The 22,737-nt window shown below is 49.1% G+C and overlaps 2 protein-coding genes across 4 annotated transcripts in view; one reads left to right on the top strand and one right to left on the bottom strand.

Annotated features, from left to right (window-relative positions):
- B4GALT1 (beta-1,4-galactosyltransferase 1) overlaps positions 1-5,209 on the bottom strand; it is a 29,225-nt gene extending 24,016 nt beyond the window's left edge. Inside the window, exon 1 of the mRNA XM_062600645.1 lies at positions 4,906-5,209. Coding sequence (XP_062456629.1) covers positions 4,906-5,188 — 283 coding nt within the window. The 5' untranslated portion in view covers positions 5,189-5,209. The remainder of the gene's footprint in view (positions 1-4,905) is intronic.
- On the top strand, positions 4,420-20,992 carry SPINK4 (serine peptidase inhibitor Kazal type 4). 3 transcript variants are annotated; one of them, XM_062600646.1, is made up of 4 exons: positions 4,420-4,576; positions 17,479-17,513; positions 17,688-17,800; positions 20,047-20,992. In XM_062600646.1, the coding sequence occupies exons 1-4, from the start codon at positions 4,543-4,545 to the stop codon at positions 20,102-20,104; spliced, it is 240 nt and encodes a 79-aa protein (XP_062456630.1). In that variant the 5' UTR covers positions 4,420-4,542; the 3' UTR covers positions 20,105-20,992. The 3 variants fall into 3 exon arrangements, with proteins under 3 accessions (XP_062456630.1, XP_062456631.1, XP_062456632.1); XM_062600647.1 differs by lacking the exon at positions 20,047-20,992 and adding an exon at positions 19,457-19,625; XM_062600648.1 differs by lacking the exons at positions 4,420-4,576; positions 20,047-20,992 and adding exons at positions 13,804-16,346; positions 19,457-19,625.
- Positions 20,993-22,737: the final 1,745 nt, after the last annotated feature.

The following is a 22,737-nucleotide window of genomic DNA, read 5'->3' as shown; positions in this document are numbered from 1 at the left end:
GGCAGGCTGCAAACGGCTGTCTCGCTCCGAACATAAACTTGGCCTGGTTTCCAGAGAAACTAGCTGTTGCCTCAGATCAGCTCTGGCAAAGGAGCAAGCACGTTATAAAACGCTAGATGCATGAGATGGAAAAACTTCTCTTCTTCTTCTCCAGCACCTCCTACCCGCTGCGCCACCCCTGGAAAAGCCACGCTCCAGGAAGGCACGGTGCCTGCAGGAGACGGCTCACAAGCCTCACCACGCTTCAAGACCCTTGTTTTAGCCAGATTACAGAATCTAATGGATCACTCTGGGCTAGGGATGCCCTCTTCCCAGAGACTGCTCCCTGCCTCCCGAGAAAGCCTGCACTGTGAAAGCCAAACGCGCTCCAGATGACGGGGATACAGAACCGACATCTCCGTCTTGTTTCAGGAGCGACCGACTCCACAGATCTGCGGAGCCACCAGCAGCGTTGCCAGGGATACAAATTTATCCCCTGCCAGACTTCTTAAACATATTCTCTGGAGAAGTTTAACACGGCTTCCCCAACTCTCTTTTGAGGCCAAAGAAGCTTAAGTCGGAGCAAACGGGTCCACGTGTTAACTCTCCATTCCTCCACCCTCCTCCGCCCTGCTCTTCTCTGCAAGTTTCTATTTTACTTTTTCAAAACGACATCGCTGAGGGGCACATGATAGCTCAGACACCGCTCTCCTACCAACTTCCTCGTTGTGATCTCACCAGTTGCACAACCCTCTTTCTCTCTTACCACTGCCTCCCTCCAGGGACAGCACCCAGCACGAAAAAAAGCTGGTGGCAAGGAAGAAGGATCTCAGCAGCGTGCGGATTCGGGAAGAGTCGGGAGGGAACAGAGACTGCACAAAGGCTAAAGAGGTTCAAAAAAAATAGAAAAGCAGAAAATAGTGAGTTAGAGGAGAAACAGGGGAGCAGGAGATGCTCCGCACAAACACGTTCTTGCTCGTGCTGGATATGGCAACTGACCCCACAGATGCGGCACCGTCAGTCACTAACACACAAGAGCTGCTGTTGGGGGACCACGATGCTCCCAGCATGCTGCAAGCCCATCTCTCCCACTGGGAGTCGAATGGCCCATGGCCACAGGTGGGCAACATGGCAGGAACCAGAACTCAGATGAACTCCAGACACAAACCCCATCAGCAAAGTCTCAACCACATCTTTTCCTAAAAAATGATGTGTTTTGCACCTTTCAGTGCTTGACTCTCTCATCCTAAATTATGCTCAGCTAGGGTGCAATGTTCATAAATACTGAGGCCTCAAACTACAGTATTATTTGTGCATTCATTGACTTTTTGGGCAGCACATAACCCCTACGAGTTTCTGCAGTACAGACACTAAGGATCACCACTGACTTGGCAGATTACTTCTATCCCTACTTCTATCTCCTCCAAACAAACCTGAAAGCATCAGAATACCACCGTTACTTATCTCTAGTATTTACATCTTAAAACCATTGCTTGTGCTGATTACTCAGCTATCAGTAATAGCGCATTAAAGAAAAAGGCCATGTCCTAGGGCTTTCCTCCACCAACTGACAGAGTGCTGCTCATAAGCAAGCTGGCCAAGTGAAGGTTTTTCTTTTTTTTCTCTCTTTTTTTTAAAACATGCCTTTCTGACAGTAGAAAGTATCAGAGTTTCTATCTGAGACACTGACATTGGGAAGAAACAGTTATTCTTCTGGCATGCCCAAGATCCCCTACCAAAGAGACAACTGATCAGAAAGTGCATTCATTTTTAAGCATTACTGAAAGATAAGCACATCTATAGTGATTTGCGCTTTGGACTATTCATCGATTCATATGTTACCACGGAAATTATTTTTTGTCTATGTCCATTAATTTCAGTGTCTGGTCCCGTCATGTTTCTGTCTCAAACCTGGGGGTCAGAAGCTATTGATTCAGGCATGTTACTGCAGTATATTTAGGGTATGTGGGTCTTCTTCACCGTGAGATATCCAAAGGGCTGGGAGTGATTTCTCATCTCTTTGGTCCACAATCCCTTGCCAGTCACGGCAGCTGGTATCTAAACAAGGGTCAAAAGCAGTTAAGAGGACAGCTGTATTCTAAAATAACTTCCATAAACAACACGTGTTCTCGATCAGGTGGGACCTGAAAAATGACATCCTTGAAATACAGATAAGGCTTTCCACGAGATTCTGATTTACAGATTTCCGGCACTGAAAGATACAAGTTGCTTTCGTATCAGCTGTTCTGCTGTTTATGGAAGTTATTTTAGAATACAGCTGTTCTTCAAGGGGATACCTGCCCTCTTCCCTGCTAAAAACAACAAGCTGATACCAACACCATTACCTAAACTCAAAGAGCTGATGGAAAAGTTCAAAGAAAAATCACTTGATCTTTTTGAAAGTACTTAGGTTAATATATTTACTACTTCTTTAGAGCAATTGATTTCTCCCCCCCACCTTTTTTGCAGTGTTGTTCTAGAGCTCATAGAGAACACAACAGCTTGGGGAATGACCAGGTACAGAATACATTTGGCTTTACTTGCTTTTGCCTTTAAGGCTTCTCAGAAGTTAAACTTTCTTGATAGTGAGTGGTCTCTGCTTCTACATACACATATCCTATTTAAGATATTCACTGACATGCAGCTCTCAACTGGAGCATACATCCAAAATGCATATATCACCCTATATTAGAGGACTCTCATAGCTGCTCAGGACTTTTAATTGAGGGTTGATTTATACTATTATTTCCCCAGGCTTGATTTATGCTTTTAAATTATAAATAAGGATAATAAAGTCATAAAAGCATTTTAAATTTGGCAGTTGCTTGTAGAGATTAAACTTCATTCAGCTAATGCATTTGTTCCAGAGCCAGACAGCAGGGATTGTAAACTACTCTCTCTGAACATTGCAAGCAAGAAACCTCTGGGCCTCTCAATATTAGTACCTGGCTATTTGACTGTTCAAAAAGACAAACCAGCTCAGTCACACGGATCCGGCATGATTCATCACATGCTTCCCAATGACATTAAACGTTGTGTTTCACTGAATTTAGGTTTACACTAAGGAAATGGAGGAGATGGAGCTACCTGCCCATACCAGAACATTTTCCGTGCCTTGGGGAAGGTAGGACTCAGGGGAAGATCTCTGCTAGTTCCTGCCTGCTACATCTATAGCAAAAAGGAGCTCTGGGCGCACAAGGAATTTTCTGAGTTTTAGGTGGGTGAAAGGAGCACCAGAAATGCCTGTGGAGAGCATACACCTCCACCCTCCACACTGACTTTAGAGATACATGAAAAGTTTATCAGAGTGGACTCAGTTCTCACCATTTAAATGTTCTCACCATTACCATTTAAGGTCTGACAGGATTGTTTTCTAAGTGCTGTTTACTAGCAGAGTCAGAGGAAGAAGAGAAAAATTAAAACATCCCAGACCAGCTGAGTTTCTTACCTACATGCAGGCTACAAATCTTGAAACAGTAACATTGCTGACCTGCATCTGAGTGTACTGAATCCTCCTCAGTGAAAATTAATTTGCTTATTGCACTATTAGGAGCTACTTTCTGCATAACCCTATAACTCTCTGAACAGCTGTAATCACTTCCAAATGCCTCATTTGACTTTCAACAGGTTTAGCAAATTGTGCTGAAAATGATACAAAGACAGCATAAAGTATTTTGCTCGATCCTTTGGCTACTAAATCCGGCAGTGCTTTGAATCCTGGAAGCACTAGGAGCATTTCTCTGTATTGCAGGCATTTCAAAGCACATGACCTGCTGCTGAGAGGATCAGGGTAAGTGGAGATCATTTAAAGTAAAGCCATATTCATAAAAGGCTTCCACACGCGCTAGATGAGGACACACTCAGGCAGCCACTTTCAAGTTAAAGTGATCAAGGGGGAAAAAAGTGAAAGACACAAATCACAAAAACACAAAACAAAAAAAAAACAAAACAAAAATGAATGCAGTTCCTTTTAGAGACCTCAAAACCGCCTTCCTACAATAACAAACCAGTCATTTGTTATTCAGATGCATTGATCCATGAAAAGCTGACCAGCAAGTACTGAGAGAAACTATGAATTTCTGTGTCAGTTTCGAAAACGTGAAAACCACACGTAGCTTCTCAAAAGCCTCTTCCTCAGTTATAAATCTCCAGTGATAACCTGTAAATGTGGCATGAGAGGACCTCTAGTCTCCAGGGCAGGAACGCTTACGGTCAAGTCGCTGACACCTGGGATGCCAAAAGCTCAGTGCAAGAAACTCTGCTACTTACTTCCCAGGGAGTGTCTATTCAAAGAGTAGGAGCTACAAATAGCAAGTTTTAAGAGCTTGGTTTGGGTGGGGAGAGGGTTGAAATTCTGTCTCGCTTTTTTTTTTTTTTTTTTTTTTTCCCCCTTCCTTCCTCCCTTGCTCGTGGCAATACAGAGTCAGTCGATCAAAACAGCTGCCCTAGGTGAAGGCAGTCACCAACGCGGCACCACGCTGCAAAGCTGCGGACGCTCTGTCAGCCCGGGAGCGCCCAAGCAGCCCTGGGAAAGGCCTGTGGGGGAGCGGAGCTGCGGCTCGCATGAAGGAAAAGCCCGGCTGCCACGTATATCAGGGTACTGCATCGCAGGTCCAGACGGGTGGGAAGCGCCGCTCGGGCGCACCGCGGCTGCATGCGCGACCCTGCCCGCGGGCAGCTCCGGGATCCGCCGGGCTCACGGCCGGGATGTCCCGCAGCTCGCCAAGGGCCGCGCGGCGCAAACCGCCCGTGAAGTTGCGCAAGGGAGGGCGGGCGGGGGGACTAATTTGGGTAGGAAATTACCCAACCTCTCGCAAAAGCCGCCGGAGGGAGAAGCGCTGCGGCGGAGCCCCGCGGAGGGGAGGCGTCCGCAGCGGGCGGCGCGGCGCGGCGCGGCGGCGCCCCGACGGCGCGGGCGGCACTCACCGAGCAGCGGCGAGGGGTCGGGGCAGGGCGGCGGCGGCCCGACGGCGGGAGGGGCCGGCGGCGGCGGCGAGGCGGGGGGCGGCCCGGGCGTGCGGGGCGCCGGCGGCGGCGGGTGGTTGGGGGGGGGCGGGCGGCGCGGCGGCGGCTCGGGGCTGCGCGGCGGCCCCAGGGCGCTGCCCGCCAGGTAGTAGAGCAACGTGGCCGAGAGGTGGAGGGCGCAGAAGGCGACGAGGAGGCGGCAGGCCCGCTGCAGCGACGTGCCGGGCAGCGCCGGCTCCTTCATGCCGCCGGGCTGGCCGCGGAGCGGAGCGCCGCGCCGCGCCGCTGCGGGGGCTGCGGCGGGGGCGGCCCGGCTCCGCCCGCCGGGGGCGGCTCCGCGCACCGCGGCGGCCCCCGCGCCGCCCAGCAGCACCTCCCGCCTGCAGAGCAGCGCCCCGCTCGCTCAGCCCCTCCGCCGAGCGCCCCTCGCCCCGCGTCTGCCGGCGCCGGGCGCCGTCGGCAGCCGCGGGAGCGGGCGCGGCACCGCCGCCTCCTGCAAGCACCCGGCGTCCGCGCAGCGAGATGGTCCCCTCGGACGGGGCGGCTGGGAGGTGGTGCTGCGAAAAACGTCCCTTTCCTTTCGAGGTCTCCTTCCTTCCTTTCTTTTTTTTAGGTGTTCTCGACTTAGCATGACTCAGCGGAAATTTAGGTTGTCCACCCACTCGGTGGAGCCTGTTGCCACGCATCTGTGGCAAAGAGCAGCACTGCCCTTTTGTTGGATGAGGCAGAGGACCCCAGCAGTGCTGCTGGCAGGGCCTCCCACGGGTCACTAACCAACTGTCTTGCTTGGGGCAAGACTGTCTTCAGGGTTAGCCCAGAGTGTTTGTGACTTGGTCCAGGCAAGGCTTGAAACACCCCAGAGATGGAAATCGCTGCCTCTCTGGTGCCCTGTTCAGGGAGGCACCACTTTCCTCAATTCCTGGAATCCTGGAAAGACTGGTCCAACATGAACCTGTGAAGCTGCAATTTGTCATTACTGCTCTTTGTTATGTTTCTTGGTATCATGGAAAGGAGTTCAGCTCCATCCTGCTTGTTACTGATTGTTCCCAGCAGTTGTGGGCTGCTACTAGATTCCCCCTTGGCCTCTCTTTTGTCAGATGAACCAAATCCAGCTCCGTCTGACTCTTCCTGCAGTTTATTTTTCAAAATAAATGCTAGATGCTGCTAACCTTCCTCATCTGCACAGCATCATCAAGGTAGTGGAAGTGCTTGGGGAAGCAAGTCTGGGCCTAATACAGAGTCCCTCAAAGTTGGAAGAATTTTTTTACAAATGTTGAGTCTATGGGTCTGGAAAGGCTCCTTGTACCCCTGTCTCTGGCAGCAGTGGTGATATTTGCCTGGTGCTACTCGCAAGCATGCACAGCCTCCATATGAACCATACTGTGCGCACACTCCTGAGTAAGCCTAGTGTGTCATGCCATCGCTCTTCTCTTTGCTTGACCTTGTAGAGCTAGCATTGCTGTCCTGAATTTGCCACGCTGACATCAAGCAATAACATGAACACACTTATGCTGTTAATTGGGCTGCCTTGAAGAATGCATAGGTATCAAGCATTTACATGAAAGCCCATGCTTCCAAGATCCAAACCAGACCTACAAAGGAATGAACTGTGTCTTCTGTCTCCCTCATAAAAAGGATTTAAGGGCTATGGCAAAAACCAGCAGGTTTTCAGCTCATGATCTCAGCTCATGGTGCTGTGCCGAGAAAGCAGAAATAGGAAGAGAATGCTGAGAAAATGTGACAGTTACCATCAGTGGAACATGGGGGAGTCTGGACTCACCTTTAAAAACGGAGATCATTGGAATTCTCCAAGAACAATCATGAGTGGAAAAATCTGTGTTGCTGTGGGACAAGGAAGCTTGGTCTGTCTGGCAGAACAAAGAGTTGACTTCAGCTCTCAGTTTCTCTGTGCTCTTCCTAAGTGGCTTCCACTGTCCCACTTGAGAGCACCTGTGAGAGATAGGCATGAGGCAGCTTTGAGGAAGACGAGGGAGAAAGAGTTCCTCTGCAGCCAAGGTGCACAGTCAAAGACTCCTGGAGGAGTGCATCCTCATGGGAATGCTTCTTCCCCCAGTCTGTGACAAAATGTGCACGCACACATGGAGTTAGAAGCAGCAGAGTCTGTAGTGGAGTAGGAGCTGGGTGAGCCTTTCTGCATATTTCTTTGTCAAGTCCTGTCAGCCCTTTCCTGGCCAGGGAAGGTGTTCTTTCCTCAGGTAAGCAGGGCCAGCAGTGGTTTGGGAAGAGGACAGATTAGCAAGGCGAGGGGACAGTGGGGCATGGCTGTGGTACAGCAGGGAGCCCTGCTTCACAAGTGCCCTCTGGTGGCACCATGCACCCCACATGTTGGAGCAGGTATCAGGCTCCAGCCAGCAAGCTGTACTGCAGGTAGCTGTGCTCTTAAGGTCTTTTTTAAACCTCCTCACATAATAGAAATACTGCTTCCAGAAGTGCTGGTGAGACAGAGCAAAGCTCCCTCTCCAGTGGCTTGTGACCAGTGGCCACTGCTGACCCCATAGGGAGTTTCCAGCGGGGACCATCTGGGTTGCCTGGCAGTGAGCAGGTTTTTCTTGCAAGGGCAGGATGGAAGTCCTGGCTGTACAGAGGAGCATGGCTTGGTACAGTCCAAAGTTTGTGGTGCTGCAGAGCAAGGAGGCTGTACTTCCTAGCTGGGCTCCCACAAGGAAGGCTTGCAGAGCTTAGTTCAGCTGGAGGGACAGGCAAACAGCAAAGGAGCAAGGTGGAGAGAGATAGAAAACCCTGTAGATCCAAAAGCCACATCCAGCTGCCCTCTGCTGAAAGCCCTGATGGATCAGATCAGGGTCAACACTGATGGAAAAAAGCCTCATGAGGGACCAGAGGTATTTAATTGAAAGGCTTGAAACTGGTCCAGGCTGGCAGAGCGTGAGACTCACATTGGGCACCATCTTGCAAACTTGGAGGCCTTTTTGTACAACTCTTGCCTAGTTTCCACTACTGAGAGTAAATCAGTTTTGTTGCATGCTTTCTCCTAGCTGCAGCCTTTTGGGAAGTGTGTTGGAGCAGCCCTGAAAGAGTAGGTGGTGGCATAGACACAGACCAGTTCCTGCTACCTTCCTTGCCTTAGCAGAAGGGTACACATGCCATTCTAGCCATCAAAATAGGGTTAAAACAGGGCTTGCAGAAACAAGCTGTTCACAGTGCTTCCAGTGCTGCTCAGATTTATCACAGAAACCCACAGTGTAAGGGTAAAAATTGAGACAGAGATGGGAGTTAACCAAGGATATTGCTATCTCAACATTAAATTACGTGCTCTGCAAACAGCAAAGTTGACTCTGCAAATATTAAGAGGAATAGAAACTATAAGCTGCAAGAATGTGCTGGAAGGAATGGGACGGGTTTCGTTGGTAGTCAAAGTGTCCTTTTGTTTGATGATATTTGATGAAGCTCCCTGTTGGTGTTAATTTGTACGTACCCAAGTAGTTAATAGGTTGTTTTGGAAAAAAATGATATTTGCACAGTAGGTGATTTCTGAAGTCAGAAGTAGCAGCAACCTCAAGGGCCCATAGTTCTGCTTTCAGTATCTGCATATAAGACCTGATTCTTCCTTTGCTAACGATTTAGCTAAAGTGAAAGCTAAAGTGAAAGAGCAGCATGTATGCCTGCACTTTGACAGCATAAACAATGCAGAAAAGAGCATTTTATTCCTCTGTTTTTCTTCAGGTGGATACTGTACCCTGGGATGCACAGAGGAAAGTGGAAACTGATTTAAGTGTTACAAGCAGCAATCTCTGAAGTTGGGCAGGCATTCCTGAGTGAGCCCTACTGCCAAAAATTCACACAAATGCAGTGTTACTGAATCACATTTGCTTAATACACAGAGAAGCAAACATGGCTGCCCTGACCTCTTCTTTGCATGAATTCATGCTAGGGTAACTTTAGCGATTTTAGCAGCTGATGGACTGAGAAGACCAGGCCGTACCCACAACACCCAATGATATCCTCCACAAATACTTCCCAAGAGCAGTAGTCTCTTTGATGGGGTCACCTAGCACATGTGTTGCCTGCTTTCCTCCAGCACGATGCTCACTGCAGATTTGTGGGTTTTAAATGGTGTTCAGTGCTGCACAAGGCAGAATCAGCCATGGTTGACAAAGAAGGAAATGCAAACACCCCTGACCACCTCCTACGAGGGAAATATTTTTCTGTTTAGTGTTACATTCTGTTTAGTGTTCAGTCACATTTAGCAGGTGTTAGCATTGAAAGCCCATGGCTCTGTACAGACTTATTCTTGCGGAAGAATAATGCAAGGAGAAGGAAACTCTGAAATTTAGCTTTCTTTTTTGGTGAATTCCAATGAGTACAAGTTCCCAGATAGGCAAATCTGATCATCAGTATGGAAGTACCTTCCTCTGCTGCCACCATTTCTTATCTCCCCCATGTTACCTCCTTGGAGTAAGAATGAACTGCTGAAGGACCTGAAATGCTTCCACGTTTAGTTGCTTTGGGAATGTGTTTGGCCTTAGCACTGACACCGTGCTTGGAGCTTCAATCTCCATCCAGTCTTTCAGGGCGATTTGAGCCATGGTAGGATTCATGCAGCTGTAACGCAGCCTCAGTGAAGATATGTCAGCTCAGAGGACTAGGAGGGGACAATCCCTTAGCAGTTTCAGCCCAGCTATGCCAGAGCTCACCCGATCCTACCTAGGCACATGGTCTCATTCTCTGCCTTATGCCAGCACTGTGGTTTGGTTGATCCCATGCTGAGCATTTACTGGGGAAAATATATACATATATATTTATATATAGCCTTTTTTTGCCATTTTTTGCCATTTTTGTCCTGAACTGCCACATCAAGGATTCAGACAACTATCTCTTGCCTGGGAGCATGGGGAAAAGGAAAGGTCAACTACTGTTTTATTTACACTGCTCCTTCCCTTCCACTCAGCTCCCCATGGTTGTTGGGATGCTTATCTGGTGTGTTGCTGAGTAATGCTGCAGGTGTGGGTTAGTCAAGCAATGTGGGGATGATCAATCAGTCAAGGAGCTGCAGGCTGACTGTGGGACCACAGGAGCATCTCGTGGCCTGGAGGTCTGGACAGGCGGAGGTAGAATTGAGGGACATTATTGCTGGCATGAAACAGCAGCAATGCCATGCTCTTGATTAAATTTACTCAGTTTGCATCCTGGAAAGAACTAATGAGTGTCCCTGTGAGACAGTTTGGTGGGCTTGTTACCTGCACACTGCTTGGTAGGCTCATGACTTGTGGGAGTCTAGGAGCCTGCCAAGCTGCTGGAAAGTGGGGAGAGGGAGTCTGAGGGGCTAGTGGGTATGAGAAGCCAGAGGCTGTGCCAGCTCAGCTATGCTGTTTTATTTACACTGCTCCTTCCCTTCCACTCAGCTCCCCGTGGTTGCTGGGAACCTTGTTCGGTGTGTCGCAGAGCAGTACCGCAGGTACGGGTTAGTCAAGCTGTGCGGGCCTTGACACACGTCAGACACACGTTCCTGGAAAAGGCAGGGCCAGCACAGAAATGAGGTGGCTGCATTGCTGTGACGCAGAGCCTCGACTGATGAGGCCAGCTGTCCCACACGTCCTGAAAACAGAAGTTTGTCTTGGGTTTCCCAAAACGCCTTCTCTCAGGTCTGTGGCTCACTGTAGGCAACTGAGTAGCTCTTTGTGGATTCTGGAGGATGACATGCTTGGACCAGCCTGTCCCCACTGCGCTACAGCATTGTTTTGACTTTTCCATCTTTCCATTGTGTTCAGTTTCTTCAATCTAGAGCCGCAAAGAGGACATCATCCTAGCAGACATCTGGGGTACAGAAAATGCACCAGGAACTAAAGATCCTGTGATTTTATTGTCTGGAGAGAAGGAGATGGGGGAGGGGGGGTTATAGTCAGTGGTTATGAAACTGTGAGGGAGTCCAAGCATGTGAAAGCAGAGCTGCTGCTCACCAGACCCACCATGTAAGAACAGGGGCATTCAATGATGCTAAGAAGAGCTCAACTTAAAACAGACAAAAGAAAGCACATCTTCACCTAGAGGGAAGGAAACTTGGGGACTGGGGGTGCTAGACCAAGCCCTAGACAACATCCTCAAAACAGCTGCTAGAGGGGAGAGGCATAGTGCCAGGGCAGCATGGGGCTGTCAGGCAGTTCTGGCCTCAATAAACTTTTGATCTGAAACTCAGCATTTCTGATGCTCTTCTTTGGGGTCCTGCTAGTTCATTTTTTCCCACTTGCCCAAGGACTCATATAGAAGAACATGTAATTGCCTATGAATGTGTTTATTTGCATCTTTATGTTTATGATCTGATTTCTCTGATCACCTGGGTAAATCCTCCTTGGTCAGTTGTTCCTTGCCACAGGGATACTGTACCTTTATTTAGCTCACTTGGTTAGAGCATGGTGCTAATAATGTCAAACTTGTGGGTTCGATCTCCGTATGGGCCACTCGTTTGAAGGTTGGACTAGATGATCTCCAGAGGTCCTTCTAACCTTATCGATTCTATGATTCTTTATCTCTGGGCAACAAGAGGAGGAGAGATGTAGCTCTCATCCTCTCAAGGATGAGCCACAGCAAGTTTTGACCAGCTATAGCTGGCAGTCAAACCAAGGCAAAGCTTTGGAAGGATTCTTCACTCCCCTTCCACCCCTCTGCTTCCCCAGCCCCTGTTCCATTTGAGAGCTACAACGTGACCTGGCCTGGTGGGAAGCTGTGCTGTCCTGTTGGCTGACAACATGTCCCTCTACTCCCCCTCACCTGTCAGAAATGAGAGGAAATGGGAGGAATAATGCCTGTGTTTGCATTTTGTGCCCTTGCAGCTGATGGTATCACTCAAAACGCTTGAATCATCAAAGGAATAGATACTTACTCAGTGCCTGCCACGTGGGAGCATTTACTTCACAGTAATAAAGACAAGAGGGAAGCAGTTGGAGCTGTGGGCTAGGTCTGGCAGGTCTGACCAAACCACACATTTCCCAGGAAGTGGTTAATGGCTCTTCCCTTCCTTGCCTGCTCACGGTTATGCCTTTAAGAGATTTGTGTGCCTAGCTCCCTGATACATCCAACGAAAATCTTTGGGGACCTGCAGGTCTGCTGTTCTCTCTGCAAAGGGGAAGAACAGTTCAGTCTGTCCTCCTCTTACTCATGGGGAGACCTCAGAGGAGATTTTCTCCAGCAGGAGAGGCCAAAAAAACAGCTCCCTTTCAGGCAGAGGTGCTTCCCGACTCCCCCCAGCTCATCAGAATGACCCGTATGTCTCCAGACCAGGATGGTAGCCCTGTCAAGACTGGCCAGCACTGGAAACACCCCACATTAGTATTTCTCACAAAGGCTTCTTTCTGACTGATTTTCTTTCTTTTTTTTTTTTTTTTTTTTTTTTTTGGTGAGGAGAAGAGGAGTGGAGAAATTACCATGCAAACCTGTGGGATCTTGGAGGTTTTGTCTGGAAGCTTGGAGTTGTGATGCTAATTGTGTCTCTGCAAGAAACTTCTGGAGGCAAAGAGGGAGCTAAGAATGAATACAGCTGTGACACTTGATATCCTTATTTCAACTTACTCCATTGTGCAAAGGGAGGACCTACCATGAGCTCTAGGCTTGGGCTGCATGAACAAGGCAGTGCTCTGTTCCTGGGGTGCTTCGGTGTTTGTGGGTCTTTGGTGGTTTTGGGGAACATAAAGCGAGAGAGTAAGTATGCAAAAGTGCTAGGAGAAATGGCAGAACAGGAGTTAACAGGCTGGTGTGAGCATGGCAAGTCAGGAGGCCTAGAGCAGCCATGAAATCCAAGAAAGGCTACTGATAACTGCAAGGAAAGGCAGGTGCTGGTTGGAGTGGTGACAACACCAAGGCCTCACCGCAGATAAGCCCACGATGCAAACGTGGAGCAAGAGCAGTGTGATGCAATTCCAGCTGGCCCTGTGCCTGCAGTGTCCAGAGAATAGGAAGTCTGGAAACAGCACCATGGTCACTCATGATGCCAGAGTCTGATAAGGATGCACCACAGCAAAGGAGATCTTGGACATTAGAGCAAGATAGCCACCAGTAAACTTTCTGCCCATCCCAAGGAAGAAGTTCCATATCTTTTATTTGGGAATGATGATTGGCTTTAAACAGGACCTCTGGGACTGTGCTTGAAAGAAGAGTCAGGAAAAGAGAAGGTCAGTTCATAAGAGGTGATTTCCCCTTCACTGTATCTGTGTTATGGAAAGTTAGGCTTGCCAACCACCATAACAGGGTCCAGCCCTAGGTTCCTGCTGAGACAAAGGTTCGAAACCAAGTTAAGGTGAAGTAAGATTTAATGGCACATGTGCGATAATTACAGCTTGAGCTGGGTGCCTCCAAAGAGGGACAAAGAAATTCTCCCTACAATCTAAATCCTCCTACACTTCACATTATAGTCTGGAACCAATAGTAATATTAGAATTTGGGGTCTTCCAATTCCTGGTTGGTCCTTTCCATAATTTCCAAGTGTGTTCTTTACTTTTTCTCCCAGTACTGCATAGTTGTCGATGGCTCTTTTACTCCCTTGATGGAACGAGTCTTCATGGTTACTTCTTTCTTGTATAGTTGCCTGGCTCTTCTTATCTTGTCTTCTGGAATCAGTCTTGTATTTCCTTTGTTTCTTTCCTCTGTGTCCTAGATTAAAGTCCATCTTCCTGCTGGTACTCATTAATGCTAGACTGCTTATTTCTCTCTACAATCCCATATCTTTCCACCCTGAACTGGCTCTGGGGCCTTCTTTTACTCAAGAAAGTTCACAGTTTGTGGCCTAAGGCTTCAGCAAATTTACTACTAATGCTAAGCAAGTTACGCTAAGTTATGCTAACTCTGGATAGCTTCAGTCCAATATTCTTTAACAATCTGTTTACTGTTTCATTTCAATTTGTGCTGTGAAGACAGCAGCGTCTGAACACCACTGAGGAACTAGATGGAGGAAGATCAAGCCTTAAATCAGCCATTTTTAATTTGCCCAGGTTTTCCACTTGCTGCTCCATGCACTAAAGGGATACAGGCATTTTCTGTTGTCTTTTTTTAAGGAAAGAGACCACATCTTATCTTATGCAAGAGTCCTGCATCTTATCTGGGACAAGCTAAATGAGCCGAGCAATGTTCCCATGCCTGGTGGTGCAGCAGTATTCTCTCGCAGAAGCACCATGAAAGCTTTTGGAGTTATAAGATGTGGAGTTTGGGTTTTTTGGTAATAAATACCTTGAAGGACACTGTAAAGGCCCATGATAGCTCTCATCCAAGGCTGTGCTGAGTGTTCATGGGATCAACTCACAGGATGCAGCCCTGTACTGTTCATGCAGCTGAGTAATGGCTCAGTACACATTTGGTAGGTGGTGGCCTAAGTGGACAAACCAATATGTGCCAGAAAATGAGAGCTGCTACTACTCACAGGAGCCAGCAGTGCTGGTGACTGGGCCCTCTGGAGGCTTCCAATTCAACCCTATGTTCCTAGCAGGGCTCTCCCCAGCGTGAGGTCAGAGTGTCCCTGGCTTTGCACAGCTGCATTGGCAAACTCATCGAGGATGGAGAGCCCCCACTTGTCTGCAAACCTGAGTTGCTCAATGTATAGGGGAAGGATTCATCCAACTTGAACATGCCAGGCAGCAATCTGTGCCCGGTTGCTTTTTATTACATCATCTGGCACTACCGAGAAGAGACTGGGTCCATCAGCTTTGTAAATGCCCTTCCAGTAGCTGTAGGCTGCTGTCAGATCCCCACTGGCCTCCCCTTCACTAGACTAAACAAGCCCAACAAGCCCCCATGTGCCTTAGGAAAAACTACTAATGCAGTTAAATATTTACTTTAGTTGAGGGATTTCGAAAGTGGAATAATAATAAAAGCCAAAGGTTATTGAACTGTGTAAGCTCAATGAGGAGAGAATATAAAACATGTGCAGAGCCATCTAAACAGAGCCAATGAACTGTCCTGTAAATGGGCTTTTTAAATGTTCACACTTCAAACTCATTCAAAACAACCTCCCCCTTCCCAAAACCTAATTAAAATGCTGCTGAGTCAGATATCGCAGAAGGCAAGAAAGGTTGCTGGTAAGAGCTTGCTACCTGCACATGAGGAGCACCAGCACTGGTCTGGGGTGCCTCCCAGCAGCTGATGCAAAGTCAGCAGCACTAAGGCATCTGCTTGCCTGACTGAGGACTCTCCTCCATGGAGGTCCTCTTCCTGTCACATTTGCTCTCTAGGGATTCGGTCTTGGGTGCTGGGAGGGAAGAGTGGAGGCACCTCTAACAACCTTCTGGATGAGGAAGGACATATAGCCCCACACTGTACATGTCTGGAGCTGGTGGTCACTTGCCCCATGGACCCCAGCCACCTGCCCCCATGCATATGCAGCACATCATACTTGTTTGCAGTGCAAGGAGACCTTCTTTCATTTCTGGCTCATCTTTAATCACAGCAAGTCTGTCTTTGTTGAGTTGTAGTCCACAGTGTTCTTCAGCAGTGATATAAATTTCCAGTCACCGGCCCACTTTTCCATGCATCACTCTTTATTGGTTGGTCGATTTTGATTCACCAGAGGAAGGTGATGATGGATAATGAAAATGTAGCTTCTCAGAAAAATGCAGTGACAGTGCTCATGTGAGAAAACTGACATCATGTGTCCAGTCTCATAGGTGAAGTAGCTGAGATCTTCTGGAAAGGTGAGCTATTTTGAAAAGTGCTTCCCTGAAAAGCCGATATCTCTCACCCCTGAAGATTCCTCTCCTGCCTCTTTGCCCTTTCCCTTCTCCGTGTGCTGCTCCTGTGCATTTAAACTGCATATCCATGCACACAGCTCCCTCCTATTACATTAGATCACAGCTGCACAGATCAGCTTGAATTTCCTGACTTTTACACATGATGTCTCCCAGCCCAAATGGAAATACCTGTCACACATGAAGAATGACAGCTGCACAGCTGGAGGGCTAGTTCAGAGAAAATATTCCTGGAAGTAAGCTGGCTGGGGTGAGTGAAGAGGAACAGCAGCATTTCTCAGCCCAGACTTTAGAGCAGAAGGGCTTTAAAGCAGCCTCAACTGTGCAAGAAACTTCAGAGGGACACCCAGCTGAGCAAGCCTGCTGCCAGCCCAGTTCCCATCCTGGCACCTGCAGCTGGCAGGCTGTGCTGGGATGGTTTATCAGCTCCTGGGGCTGGCTTAATAGGAGGTGTGCAGCTGTGTGAGGGAGCCCAAGCGATCTTTCTAGGCACACAGTCCTGCTATTCCCAGCACAGATCAAACTGTTCAAAATGTTGCTTTTCCCAGCTCCAGTGAGATAAGCCAGTGCCCTCCCCTATAAAGGGAGCTGCAGGCAGAGCAAAGTGTACGGACATTTGCACCTGAGTAAGCAGCGCCATGGGTATGAGGGAGCTGGTAGTGGTGGTGGCAGTGATGATCACTGTCATTGCTCCAGGAGGTAAGTCTGCTACACTGCCAGGGAACAGGGCTCTTCTGAGGCTCTCTTAGAGCCTAGATGGACCAAAAATGGGTCAGAGAGTAGACAGGCATGGAAACTTTAGGTTGGAGAGAAGGAGATGAGAGGGGGATACCATCAGGGGTTATGAAGCTGTCAGGGGGGCAAAGCAGGTGAAGGCTGAGCTGCATGCTGTTGCACTGGGAGATGCTCTTCAGCCTGCCAGGAAGGAGAAGTCCCTGTCTGTGTGGGCAACCTGAGGAGAGAAGGGTGAATAGACTCACAGGCAGAGCAGGGGGGAGGGGAAAAGAAGGACTAGAATAAACACACCACATTTTATTAGCAGCTCAGGACAAGGGTTGCAGGCTAGTTCATAGGCCATATTGCACTTGGAGGGTGGGTCAAGGGGCAGGGAGCACTGTATGAGTGGGAGCCAGCATTTGGGAGACAACTTGAGCAGGCTGTAACATATATTGGGATGGCAGCCAAGACATGCATGGCTTTGCAAGAGCACCCTATACTTAGCATATTCAGATAGGAGGCATCTGAGCTGTAGGCTCTGGAAGAATGATGCTGCCTAGGTGCACGAAGAGATGGTCCCACAGTAGTCTGTGCAGGAGCCCTCCAGCACCCAGGACATTCGTGCACTTTCAGGGTCTTCTATAAAAGGGCTGCGAATTATCACTAGTGCTCAGTCTGGCTAGGGACAGGGCAGAAAATTAGCTCGCCAAATGCAGCTCCCACTAACTATGCCAGCTGCCAGGCTGTTTTGGGACAACAAGGCTGTGCAGAGTCACCCAGACCCAGCCCATCACAGATGTTACTTGTCCCCATGCAGCACTGCACCCATTTACATTTCTGAGATATGTTTGATGCTCTGCGGAGCTGGCTGTGCACTCTGCTGCTGAGAGGATGGGGATGGCATGCAACATGCTTATCTCCCCCTCATGAAGCCCACACAGCTGTTCCTCAGGACGAGCCCTAAATGTGCTCTGCACAGCTTTGCCTTCCCTCTGTTTGGACATAATCCTATGTCATGCCTCATGATCTTGTCATCATTTCTCTCTGGAAAAGTTTGTCACAGGTGTTACTTCATTCCCTTGCATCAGATTCATGGGACTCTGCTCTGTTTCAGGGGCAGAGCTGAAAGAAGGGAATAGCCTAAGAAGGGTAAGAGATTTCTAATTTCTCTTGTTCATGGCTTGAGATGAGCATTAGCTGCCTCAGTGCCTGGCACGCCTAGGGCAGAGGCTGTTCTCAGGAGTCAAAAGGAGACAAATGCTGTGCATAGCGGAGGCGGATGCTGTTGACACTGAAGTGGTTGCTATGGTTTCTCCTTTCCAGCCCCTCTGTGGAAACATGGTTAATCTAGAGGCCTGCCCCTTGCTGCACCTGCCTGTCTGCGGCACCGATGGGAACACCTATGCCAATGAATGCTTGCTCTGTGTGCAGCAAAGGTAAGCTCATGCCCCTGACAGAGACCTCCTGGGGTCTATCTGTTGCAGTCTGCAGCTGGTCACAGCTCAGAGGCAGTCATTCAGGCTCCCTCTACAGTCACTGACAAAGCCACAGCAATTGGGAAGCATGCATGTTCCTGCCAGCAAAGTGAAAGAGGACATTTGCACATCAGCCAAGCCCCTTGCTAGTCTGCAAAGCCCATGAACTTTGCCCTCATGTGCTGGGCAGTACCTAGGGGTAGCCTCAGCTGTGCACTCACCTCTTACTGCAGGTTCCTGCCCCTTCCTTGGCATCAGATTTTACTACCGTGCAGCTGCAGACTGAGTGGTTTAGCTCAATGCAATGCATGGGCAGACAACTAGTCTCACAAAAGAACAGCATATTTATGCACCAGATAAGCTGTGGCTGCATGATCAGGATATCCAAAAGATGGGATTAGGAGTCCATGGCCAGCAGATCCTCCAGCAAGCTGGCAGCAAATCAGAAGTTCTGGACAAGGCAGGAGAAAGTCCCCCCGCCTCTGCAGCCTGTGATTAGAGAGCAGAGAGCTGAACTTAAACATGCAAAGGGGTCAACAGAGCATCTAATTTGGACAATCAGACAGGATCAGTAAATCCTCTGAAGAGACTACTGTGAATGCAGATGCCCAGTTATGTGTCTCCTGGCTCTACTGGCAGTGTCAATCCAAAAGGGCCACCATAAATTTGAGGTCTGGTGCTGCAAAGACTTCATGAGGTTCAATAAGAAGTCTCAGTTGTGCCATGCAGCAAGATAACCCACAGCCTCCATCCAAGCAGGGAAGAGACTGTCTTAGCAGAGGCTCTGCTATGAAGGACCTAGGGCAAACATCAGGTTGAATACAGGTCAGCAGTGTACTTGCGCTGCAGCTAAAGCAAACTGCCTGGCCATGCTGCAAACTGTCCATGCTGCACGAGAACTGTGGCCAGTATTGCTTCCACACTGGACACCCGTGACACTGTATGCCACTCAGGGCCCCCCAGTTCAAGAAGGATGTAGGAAAACCGGAAAGGGGCCAGCAAAGAGCTGCCAAGACCAGCAGCACAGGTCTGCGAGGAGAGCTAGGGGGCAGCCTGGTCTGGCCGGGGTAGATGAAGGAAATCAAGCAGCACTGACGACTGCTGCAAAGGCAGCTGCAAACAGGATGGGACCAAATGTATCTTGGTAGTGCCAGGATATATAAAAGGGGGCAGCAGCCACAGATGTCAGTGCTGGGAGATTCACATTTGGCCCTTGGGGAAACTCTTTCCCTAGAAGGTGGTGCAGACCTGGAACAGGGCCCCAGGGAGGTGAAGGGTCTCCATCCTGTGGGGTGTCCAGGAGAAGATGAAGCCAGGGCCACCTACACCTCGCCCTGGAGACAGCCTCACTGTGAGTAATATGGGCTGGAGACCCTCTATCAGTGCTGCTGGGATGCCTGCATACCCCTAGAGGGGATGTCTCTGTGCCAAGGTGGCTTGCAGTTGTCCCACTTTTTTAGATAGAAAAATGAAAAAAAAAAAAGAAACTAAACTCCAATTTTAGAATAATCATCTTCATTCCATGGGCCAGATGGGAGGCCTGAATGTAACTCAGGGAACACTTTTTCAAACTCTTGCTTTTTTTTTTTTTTTTTTTTTTCCCTTACATTATTCTAGGAAAACCAGGCAAGACATCCGGATTTTGAGGGATGGGGAGTGTCAAGGAGTCTGAGCTTTCTGGTAGCTTCTTGAGCCGTGGAAACAGGTGCTTAATTGATCCGGTGTGCTTTATGCTGTTCGCACACTTCAGTCAGTGATGGTGAATAATAAAATTACATGCACAATGCTCATAGGAACATCTTTATTTCTGCAGCATTATTTTATGAAAGGAGCACACGACAGTCCCCACAAAGGGCTGCTAAATGTTTACAATCAAAATGTTCCTTTCAAATTCACATCACATACAAGGGCACTGCACTGTGAATATTTTCATCCACATTGCTGTGAGAAATACCATGTGGGAGTAGCAAGGAACAGACAGAGCTTTGAGATCCTGGTGAAGAAGGTGCTAAATGAATGTTGGTTTTCTGTAGGAGGCAGTTCGGAGAGGGGAAGGTAAAGTTTCCGCAGCATGGGAAAATACGACTCTGTTTTCCATAGCTCCCTATAAAACCTTAGCTTCCAGAGCTGATGCAGACTGAAAACAGTAACCTCTGCACTTCTCACATTAGATGCTGTTCAGCTTTTTGACTAAGATGGCTTCACAGGAGGAATCAGCCCAGAGGGCGAGGGGAGACTGAAAGAGAGCCCGAGAGAACATCCTGAACTCCAGGGACCCTGGATCTCTGCTCCAGCTCGGGAGCATCCTCCAAACTCAACCAAGGTGCTGACTCCTCAAAACTGCTCTCTGGCAATTGCGGATTCCCAGGATCAGCTGCCACTTTCAGATCTAGGTTGGTCCGGCTTCAGGGACATACTTGGGACTGTGGCTGGCTCTGCAAGGAGCTCCCTTTGCTCACAGTGGCAGAGATCAACTGGCTAAACTAGGACTTTCTTCCTGAATTCAGCTCAGCTCTGCTCCAGATTTTGTACATTTGGACAATGACTAACTGAGATTTCTGATCCACTTTAACAGTGCACTGGATTGCCTTGAAAACTGCTTTGCAGTGAACTGAAACACTTGAAGGACAGGCCTATGCTCACCAACAGGGGATCAAGCTGCTAGAACTTGCTACTATACTCACTCACTTCATTTGCAGGCACCTGGGGGAGTATCCTTGGTGCGTCATATGGTCAAGTGAGCTCCCTGTGGTCAGTGGCCATCCTGTGAGTGCAGGAGTGCTGCCAGCCTCTTGGCCATCACACTTGGCCAGCTGGTCACATAGCCCCTCCCCCCATCCAAACACACCTTTTCCTGTTCAGCATCTTCCTGTAGCCACTGTGTGGGATGCTTCAGCTGTGTAATGCAAGACAAGGTCATTGCTGATCAATTCAATGTTGCAGCTGAAAATAGGATTGAGGACCATAAAAGCAGCTGTGCTTGGTCAGACCAGAGATCCACCTAACCTCAGTTTAGCACTCAGCAACAGCAGAATACCTGAAGGATAATGTGATAATGCAGCAACCTTTTGTTGGTTTCTGTAGGGACATTCCTCAGGATGGCAACCTTTTTCTGGATCAGAAGTGCTTGCTGTCTTTTAAAGTCCATCTCTAATCTCCCCCTCTGAGTCTCTGCTAAACAACAGGAACCACATTTGCCCTTTTCTGGTCCTCGGGTTGTGAGAGGAAGGGTAGACAGTGATCTGTTTATTTGCTACGGCCAGTGTAGCCAGGCTGTCCTGATGGTTCTTCTTCAGATAGCTTCCAGTGGAGCCTCCCCTGCACATTAGGGAAGGGCCTTGCTGGAGTTATCCCCCATAGACGTTCCCATGGCAAATGCAGATGAGAAAAGTGATTCACTGCTCTTCCTCCCTCCCCGTGTGCTGCCTGCTCTGAGTGCTCATGGTACAAGTGATGGAGTCGCAGGCCCTGCAGGCAGGAGGTGCTTATACAGCTCAGTCCCATCCCCACGCTGTGTCACAGATGGTTGCCCCTCGCATGGTGTGCTGAGTGCCTGGGCCCTGCTCCTGTCCTAGGAGGGGGCAGCAGCTTCTCCACCCGATACAAAGAGATGGGACACGAGCTACACACACAGAGCAACGCTGCAACACCACTGCCTGCCAACATGGCCGCTCCATATCCCCTGAGAGCCATGTCTGTTTATTTACAGAGGTTAGGAAAAAGCAACACAGACAACTCAGGGGCTCTTCTGAAGAGGGAAACCGCATGCCTCCAGCACAACGTGGAGTGTTTATTCAGAAACAGCAGAGCTGAAGCACACACTTGTGGGCCAGACCTGCAAGGTCAAAGCTTGGGCAGCCTTAGGGTGTGATCGGTGTTGGCTCACCACACGCTGAGTTCAGTGACACCCATCCTCCTGCCTCTCCAGGGACCTGCAGCCTGTGGATTTGCTTGTTTTTTTTTCATGCTGTTGAAGAAGGGGTGGCAGATGGAGAAGTAGGAGGGAGCAGTTTGTAGCGAGAGGCAGGCAGGTCTCTGGACCTGCTGCAGCAGTGCCAGGCAGTGCAAGATAACGAATCAGCACAGAGACTCCCACCAAGAGATTGCACAGGTTGAGGATTTCACCAATTGGTCCTCTACCGAGCTAGTCAGCTACAAGCTCGAGAGCAAATCACCTACATCATGAAGCGGACTGACAATAAGCAACACCAGTAAATTCAGTAGGAGGAATGAGGCTGGATCCATGCTCTCAGAGGAGCATATACTTTAGTGGTTGTTCCTGGCACACTCCTGGGTCAGTGTGGTCTGCATGGCTGGGACACCTGGGTCAGCCTGCCTCTGTTTTCTACAGTGAGACAAGGCAGAAATTCAGCCCTCTGCTGCAAAAGGGCCTTCAGAGTTTCTCATGCATGGGCACAGTGGAAGAGCTTAGTGTTACACATGCACATAGCTGCTCTGATGGACCAGGGGCACATCACCGCAGTTTCTAACACTCCCAGTACTGAGTGTTTGGGATGCAGCTTTTACCAGCACTCTTCTCCATGTGATATTCAACTACTCAGGCTCAGGGCTGGTTCCAGTGCGCATAACTTCACTCCAACATACTCAAGGAGCTGCAAGGGTATAAGATCCCTATAACACGGCTACCACTCAGGTCCCCGGGGCATTGGCCCACCCTTCATGGGAAGGATAGTGTCTTTTGCAGGGAGTCCCCAGATGAGCACTCCCCAGGAGGTGAGCAGATCTGGCCTGTCTTGTGTCCTCACCAGGCTTTCTTTTACATACTGCTTTTTCTTGCTGCAGCTTCCCTCTCTGGGGCACTGAAAGCTCCAGCACAACTTTAAAATTGCAGGTATGTTGGTTTCTTAAGATGTAACCTTTGCATCAGTGGCAGCTCA

This window comes from Rhea pennata, chromosome Z (genome assembly GCF_028389875.1).
Source record: "Rhea pennata isolate bPtePen1 chromosome Z, bPtePen1.pri, whole genome shotgun sequence".
NCBI lineage: Eukaryota > Metazoa > Chordata > Aves > Rheiformes > Rheidae > Rhea > Rhea pennata.
This window is presented reverse-complemented; position numbering and strand designations above follow the sequence as displayed.